Source organism: Cornus florida, unplaced genomic scaffold (assembly GCF_030987335.1).
Source record: "Cornus florida cultivar Cherokee Brave unplaced genomic scaffold, ASM3098733v1 CherokeeBrave_3.0.0_Hap2_Chr11, whole genome shotgun sequence".
Classification (NCBI taxonomy): domain Eukaryota; kingdom Viridiplantae; phylum Streptophyta; class Magnoliopsida; order Cornales; family Cornaceae; genus Cornus; species Cornus florida.
The window spans coordinates 82,564,853-82,573,598 of NW_026775581.1; the positions used below are offsets into that span (position 1 = coordinate 82,564,853).

The 8,746-nt window shown below is 34.2% G+C and overlaps 1 protein-coding gene across 1 annotated transcript; it reads right to left on the reverse strand.

Moving 5' to 3' along the window:
• Window positions 1–3,859: 3,859 nt before the first annotated feature.
• Window positions 3,860–8,168, reverse strand: LOC132281417 (carotenoid dioxygenase carX-like). Its single transcript, XM_059783121.1, has 13 exons — window positions 8,064–8,168; window positions 7,555–7,692; window positions 7,337–7,439; window positions 6,536–6,795; window positions 5,922–6,101; window positions 5,749–5,827; window positions 5,531–5,612; window positions 5,380–5,442; window positions 5,137–5,275; window positions 4,673–4,997; window positions 4,522–4,586; window positions 4,259–4,420; window positions 3,860–4,169 (listed from the first exon to the last, which is right to left on the reverse strand). Exons 1-13 carry the CDS (start codon window positions 8,166–8,168, stop codon window positions 4,041–4,043), a joined length of 1,830 nt encoding a protein of 609 aa, XP_059639104.1. The 3' UTR covers window positions 3,860–4,040.
• Between the last annotated feature and the right edge of the window lie 578 nt (window positions 8,169–8,746).

Below are 8,746 nucleotides of genomic sequence, written 5' to 3' on the forward strand. Positions count from 1 at the left end.
CCGATGTGCCATTTTAGCAAAGTCCCGAGAGTATGAAACTCTGAGTAACGTTTCGGCCGACTGACCATCTCAGTCTACCGCCCGACCATGCATTTTCAGCCGGCTGACGAAAGGCCATCAGCCGGCTGACTTCTCCATCAGCTGGCTGACCTTATCTATTGACTTGTACTTTGACTTCTCCTTCTAAGCTATGTTTTAGAAAGACCTTGAGACCCTCAAATGATCTGTATATCCCTAGTGGGTATAGGAAAGGATGGGATTTCCCTTAGTTGACCCGGGTTCGGGTAATGACCCGGTTAAACGGTTCGGACCCGCGAGTTTGAGTCTTACAAAAACACTTTGTCATGATCAGATGGAACAAAAAGCAAAAACAACCTATGTAAACTTACAATAAGTAGTAAGTACATTCCAGCCAATTGTATTTAAATATTTAGCCCGTTCCATAATACTATTAGGGGTAGGTTACAATTGCAGGTCCAGGTCGGTTTAGATTTTGTAATAGCCTTATGTTAATTTTTTATCATCAGATGTTTAGTTACCTCATACTCAATCCATATAATTATGTTGTCATTTTCCTATCATTATTGATGCTTTCTTCTAGTCTCACAAACAAAAATTTGTCCTCTGTTTTGTCTTCATCAAAAAATAATAATCCAAATTGTTTGAAGATTAAAATATACAATCCCACTAGTTAAGGAACATAGGAACTATGACATAAAAAACAAGTATGCATGTTACAATATGTATCCTTACGTACCATTTCTTGTGTAAACACCTTGCGGAAAATAATCCGGAATCCACCCTTCAATATTGGTAACAAGAACAGCTTTTCTCAAGTTTAAGTCACACGAACTGGAGAGAAAGCAAATTTCTAGAGCGTAAGCGGCAAAATCTGAATCACACAGAGTGGGAATGGGTGCAAAAGTGGCAAAATCTGGATCACACAAAGTGGGAATGAGGCAAGTGCACACTCACACTGTTAAAGCTGCACTCGAATTATGTGACTTAGCTCCCAACTCTTCAACCAATGAAAATTACCAAATCTTTGGATATTTAATTTGTGTCCCAGAGTCTGCATTATTTATGAAAGACTAAAGCATGAGAATGGTAACTGAGATGGGACAGCAGGGGCGGCTTAATACAATTTGAGGCGTTAGGTGAAAAAAATAAGTAGCCTTTTTATTAAATCTATCCATATATTTATGCTAGCTAATTATTTGTTTAGTAATTTTTAAACCTGTCACTAAAAATTTTCCAAACTACAATTCCATCCTTAATTAATTGGCTATGTACTATTTAATAGTCATATTTAACAAGATAAATAAAATTTATATTTTTATGATAACAAAAATTAATAAAACTATAAACTAATTTAAGTTGTAGAATAATAAAAACTGATTTCGAATAATTTGGTCTAATGCTCCAATAAATTCTTTAATAGAATATAAGTGTATTCAAAATCTTCTTACGGAGTGAGATTGTGAGATTGTAAATTGTAACAGTGGAGAAGATGAAAAAACAAAATTTATAATGAGAGGAGAAAAAATATGAGAGGATTAAGAAAAAAAAGAGAAAATAAAAATTAATAGGAGTCTTTGAAAAATATAGAAAGTTTCAATATATATTTAATATTTAATTTTAATGTGTGTGTATATGTATGCTGATGTAATGAGAAAAAAGAAAAAAAGATAATGTAAGGATATATAATTTAATGATATAAGAAAATAAAATATTTAGGTAAGTTATAATATATAAAGAAAAAAATTTTGGGGGTCCTCAAAAAAAGATAAAGAATAAAAAAATTTTAGATCAATTGTCAAATTTTTCTATACATTGAAGTTTAATAATTACACGAAATACTATAATTGTGTTTAGCAAAATTATAATATATAAATAAATAAATAAATTATGAAGCCTTCTTATTGATTGGGGCCTTAGACAACCGTCTAACTCGCCTAAGGCTCGAGCCGGCCCCGGATGGAAGCAATGGCTGGTCATTGAATTCGAACACTGAGTCAACAAAGGCATCCAATAGTCTCACAGGAGTGTTCTTGATGATTTCAGAAACACTGATTTGCAGAGGAACTTCCTGCAATTCTCTCAACAGTCCTGTTAAAATCAATTAAAATAAATAAATAAGCCATAAACCACCCTCCTAGGTTTCATATTCTTCTTTCTCATCACTCCCTTTCTGGACTGGGTTAACCCCTCTTTCTCTCTCTAACCAAATGCACCAGAACTTTCACCTTTGTATTTCTCTCTCCTCTCATCTTACAAAATTCTACTGTGTCTGCTCTTTATATTTGTATCTCCCAAATTGGCAAAGAATGAAACTTCCATTTCTAGCATTTCAATCTTGTTGAATTGGAAATTTATCTAGGGTTTAAGCAAGAAATCTTTCTTATACTCTAATCTCCAGTGGACATAAACCAACTTCCAATCAGACTCTTCCATTTGGATCTGCTGTGACGACACTGACAGTGAGAATGATTTTATTAGGGTTTCTAATGAAGGTATAGGATTGTATGTGGATAGATACAGAGCTCCATTAGCAGGGTACGTGTAGCATTTGGGTTGTAATGTTGTTTAGATAAATTTGTGGTGTTGTTTGATGATAATATCATTAAACTTATTATGGGGATTTGATAAGTTAGTTGTTTGTGGGATTGGATTATTGCATGTAAATTGGATTAACTGGGTGTATGTGATTGGGGAATGGGTTTGGCCGCCGATGGTGGTGGTAGTGGGGGAGTGAGGGAGACAATGGTGGTGGGGTGGAAAGATTGAAATAGAAGACTGAAGAGTGAGAGAGGAAATAGGTGGTTGTGGTGTGGCCAGTGACTTGGCAGTGCCAGAAGTACTGGTGTGATGGTGGTGGAGAAAATAGACAGTATAAACGTATAAACATGTTGCGTGCCTCAACCAAAATATTTCTTTCAGATAAGATGTCCTGTTTTGGGAATCGCGACTCGTGTTTTGGGAACCATAATTCACATGAGTCATGAGTCACGGTTCTCAAAATATGACATCTTTTCTGGAATAGAGATAGTAGAAGTTAGGGCCATTTTTGTACAAATGTATTTGAACTTGAGGGTATATTTATAATTGTATATTTCACCTCAGGGTGTGTTTGGATGGATGCGATGATTTGGAGGAATTGTGAGAGAAAAGAAAAGAAAAGAAAGGATAGGGTTCAACTGTGTTTGGGTGACCCTCTCTATCCCTCATTTGCTATTTCCTCAAAAATTGAGAAGATAGAGAGAAAACAAGTGTGATTTAGTGATATTTTGATAATACCAAAATTAGCTTCCACAAATAAATAAACAGATTTGTTATTCTATTCAAGTCTAAGTTAACCACTTATAATTATAAAAGAGTATGACAGTAATTTGATTATTATTCTTTCTTTTTCTTTTCTTTTCTCTCCTTTATCTTATCCAAAGAAGAATGACTATCATTTCTTTTCTATTCTCCCTTATCTATCCAAACATGAATAGAAATTATTATTATCCTTTTTTTTCTTTTCTTTTTTTTCTCTCCTTACTAATACTATCATTTCATTTCTTTCTCTTATATGTATCCAAATGCACCCTCAATCTTACCAAGGAATCATTAATGTGAAAGAAGACTCCAAAGTTATTTTTCAAAAGAATAATTAAACCAAATCTATAGAGAGCGGAAGTGGTTTGGTTGTTTGATTTAGATGTTATGAATTTGAAATGGGAAATAGCTTCTCCATATTAAACTAAAATAATAAAGGGTCCAAGTAATTTTCTTTTATAATAATCACAAACTTAGAAAAGTAAGTATGTGTCTTAATCACTATCTTATCCAATTGGAAAGACAAAAACATCGCAACATCAGATTATAAAGATTATAAAAATATCCCCACAAGAGTGCATTAATAATATATTACAAAATTCTACATTAATTTTTATTAGAGTAGTCCACCAAATATCAAATGGTGTAGAACCATCTAATAATTTTTGGTGTTTATTGCCAATAACATAGCTTTTCTCCACGTCTCCAGTCTCCGGGCACTATTGATCCTGTAATTGTTGAGAGGGCATTGAAATGAAAGCTGAATGAAAACCATATGGCACTCTACATGGCAGCATAATTTTGGCCACTGGCTCACTAGTGAAATTCTTTGCATCAATTAAGTAAACCTGCAAGAAATGTGTTTAAGTCAATATAAATTTACATCAACATGACAATATTTCAATAACAACAATTATTGAAGACATAAATGAATTACCTGAGATATACAATTATCTTCATTATAAATAAAACAAATGATCCAACCATCGTCTTCCTTAGAATCTCCACGTTTAGGAACAAATGCAGCTCCAGAACAGAAGGTGTTCTTCTCAAATTTATGATATTCAGCCTTTACAAAATTTTCGCATTGTTTCTTTCCCTGCTTCACTTGTCAAAAGTGTTTAGAAAATTAGCACAATTAATCAAACATGCATGAATCGTAATAGAAATAAATAAATAAATGTGCTTGAAATCTATTACCAGATTAAATTCGGGTTCTGGTTCTCCTAAGTAAAGCTTGGCTAGTCCGCTATACTTGGCCATGCCTAAATTATCAAATCGACGGACCATTTTAGGTCAAAAAATTAACAATTTAAATACTTTTTCTCCAAGGTTATTGTTTGTAGATTACCTGAGGCAGTGCTCGCGCTAGAATCAACAACCTGAGTGTAACCATATTTATTTTTAACACCCGTAAAATTTCCATTAATGAAAGGAAAATCCAAGGCAAATTCGGTTCCAGTGAGATACTTTTCCTTGACCTCTCCATTTAGCATGTTTAATCTCCATTCATAACAACGAGCAAATAATAATCCGTCTTGTGTCAAACTATCATCATATTGATCACCAGCTGAAATCACTGGCTTAAAACCTCTTGAAAACCACTCAAATTTGTTCAAACCATAATCGGGGCCTGGTATGACTGATCCACGAGCTCTACACGCACACACCACAACCTGTTCTTCCTCATAAAAAACATAATTTTCAAAATTGTGAATCAGTTATTGGTTTGAATTCTTCTTTTCAAAGGCATGCACTGCTCAAAAAAAGTATATTGACAATTTGTACTGTGTACTGTTCTTGCTGGTTAGTTACCTCATCACCATCCTCATAACAGTTGAGAATGTGAAATGCACAACTCGGTGCCACCTCAAACCACCGAACTGATTCTGCATCACCAAAACGAGGCATTACCCCAATCCTTGCATACTCTTCCTTATCATACCTCACCAATCTGCAGATTAACATTAATAATATATCAGAAAAATATCTTTAGGAAATAATTTGAAACCTTATTTTAAACTTCTTCGAGAAAGGATTTCAAGAATTTGTACTCACGGCCCTCCTCTAATGAGTCGGACAACGTCTAGAGTTATTGGAAAATCTATGATCACATTATACCTGCAAACCATAAAACCAAATAAGCTGAACTATAATTAATGGAAACCTAGCTCCAAACTGAGGCAAAGAGATTGGATTATTAATTTACCTCTGTGTAACACCTATCTCATGGCAAAGGGTGCACCTCTTGAATTTGAGATCCACTTTATGTACTAATTTTTTTCCGTCAGCTAAAAAGAGAGGAAATCAAGACATTCAAATGGAAAATCTGTGATCACAAACTGGTTCTCTTAGGCCCCATTTTTTCCTATCTTTTTTTTTTATATATATAAAAAAAAATGTTTATATTTCGCTATAAGAGTATACCTGAAATCACTCCCAGAACAAAGTAAGGTTTCATTACATCAACACCAATTATGACCAGATCCCCGGTACCTGGAGCTTTCTGCCACATGTAAAATTGTTGCTAGAAAAATTATTAAGTTGTTTGATATCAAATCAAAGATAAAATAGTATTGTATAGCTAATGAATTAAGTACCTTCGGGTGGGTAGTGAATGGTCGATTCCAAGCTCCATTGACATCCCAATTCCCTAAAGTTTCTAGTGAAAGGATGTCTATCTCTTGAGGTATATGATTCTCAGCACTTGAGTATAACTTCCCCGAATGCATGAAAACACTGGTGTTGCTAATGTATTTGTTTACTTTGCCCAATCTTAACTGAAATATTCAAGACGAAATAACAGACAATGGTGTTCCTTAAATGTCCATCACCTATGTACTAAATCTTCTGCTTATTTTTGGTAGAATTTATCGTAGCCTTAACCAATTTTTTTTGCTTAAACTTTTGCAAACAAGTCAGCAAATGTATGGGGATTATCAGAAATACTATGGCTTTCCATGTTTTGATTGAATATAATTATTGAAAAAAAAAAAAAAGAAAAAAAAAAAAGAAAAGAAAACTACATAGTAAATTTATTCTTTCCCAATTATAGATATTTGGCCAAATAATGTGTGCAGACTACGCACAATACTGTTGTCTAGTATTAATCAGATCATATCCTAGTTGGGAGACTACAGGCTCAATCGAAAATAGATATACGCGATAGTTTAAATAGGATAAGACGACTGCATTGTTGGGGGAATCTGCTCACCAAATTTAGCAGATGAGCTGACAAAATAGCCAGTGGATCCCCTTCGACAGTTGGAAGAAATGATGGTTTATTTCTGTGTCTTTCTAACTTGAATGTCTCGGTATGAACATGTTTGTTGTTATAGAAGACATTCCAGCTTCCACCACTATCTTTATTAAAATACGAAGCATGAAGCATTCCTTCTCCTTCCACCCAAATGTGACTTGATCTTCCAAACATAGATGTTGTTGATTTTAATCCTCCAAAAAGCGGGTTTGCACCTGCAAATACAATACAATTCACAAGCTAACAATATTTTGACTTATTGTTATTTCTTGTGATTCATAATCAAAAGGGTGGCCCTGTTAACTGTTTGGCACTTTTACTGCAAACAATTGGTTATCAACAAATGATGAGATAGAGAGCTAAATTAACTGTTCTGTGTTTCGTCACTATAACAACAAATTCCTTTATATTTTCTAAGTGAATCGAAGAGCACTCTGTCATGACCAAATGAAACAAGAAACCAAAAGAATTACAAAATAATTAAATTCCAGCCAATTGTATTTAAATACTCCGTATTTAGTGAGCTATATAATGCCATTAGGGGTAGGTTACAATTGCAGGCAAGTTTAAATTTTGTATATATCAATTTTATTTTGTTTTCATAACATTATTCAAAAAAGCAATGACAAAAAAATAATAATTCCAACTAGTTTGAAGAATAAAATATACTATCCTATCAAGGAAAATAGGAACTATGACAGAGACAAGTATGCATATTAGAACTATGACAGAGACAAGTAAGAATATGATATGTACCATTTCTTACGTAAACACCCTCCGGAAATTCATCCGGAATCCTCCCTTCAATTTCGGTAACAAGAACAGCTTCTCCCAACTCTTCAACCGGAGCAAAGTTACTCTGCTAGTATGTAGATGTAATTAACAACCAACCAATCAAAATTATCACATCAACGTATTTAGTTCACGTCCGTGCATGTGCGTTAGTATGGAAGATTAATGCATCACAATGGTACCTGAGATGGGAGCAATGGCTGATCATGGAATTCAAACACCGAGTCAACAAAGGCATCCAATAGTCTCACAGAAGTGTTCTTGATGATTTCAGAAGCTCTGATTTGCAGAGGAACTTCCTGCAACTCTCTCAACAGTGGCTGCTCATTGAAACCAAAACTATATCAGTTACGCTTTTATAGAAATTTTAAATTTTCATTTTAATATGGCTCTATTTTTGGTAGCTAGGTGGATAAAGTTAGCTTCATTCATTATCATTATTTAAAAATAATAATAATAATAATAATAATAATAAAGGAGGTGCCAGAATGAAGCTAAAATTAAGCAGATAAGATTGAACTTGAATTGGAAATAAATTTGCTTAAGCAGATTCAGACAATATAATTCGGAGAACAGAAAGCATTTTAACGAGCTTGCATCATACCAGAGAGAAAGAAACATATATATGTGTGTGTGTGTGTGTGTGTGTCTATATATATAGAGAGAGAAAGAGGGAGAGAGATTTAATAACCTTGAAAGCAGAGGAGAGAGAGGTCTTTAAGTGATCAACTCTACGTGAGATTGAAGGTCTCTGGACAGAGCAATTCACTCGAAATTCACCAACCGAAATGGCCATCTCTCACAATCTCTCTCTCAGAGTGATGTCTTGAAGTGATCAACTATTCGTGGTAAAAAAAAAAAATGTAATCAACTCTGTGGGAGATGGAAGGTCTCCGGACTGAGCAATTCACTTGAAATGTACAAGTTGAAATGGCTCTCTCTCTCTCTTTTATAGAGTAAGTATACGCCTTAGTCATGTCTTATTCGATACTCTGAAAGAGCATCTGGACGATCAATTCAAGAGTAGGATCAAAACAAGCTACATCGTACTGGATTTTTTTTAAACCCAACACGAGTACCGATAAGAACTTCGAACAGAATGGCATCAAATGTTACCCCACCTATTGAGATGCTGAATCCTGTTGGGGTCCACCCACATTATGAAGAAAGAAAAAAACAAAAAAAAAAGACATGAAAGTCAACAAAGTCTTGCTGGTGTGTGTTTGTATTTGTCAGTGAAAAAAGTTTAGATTGTGTGCGCAACAGTGATGGTGTATAGCGAGGGATTAAGCAGTGTCAGGATATGATGGAAACATGCAACATAAATTGTACATGTGTGCATTTAATGTATTTGTTGCATGTGGTGAGTGATTT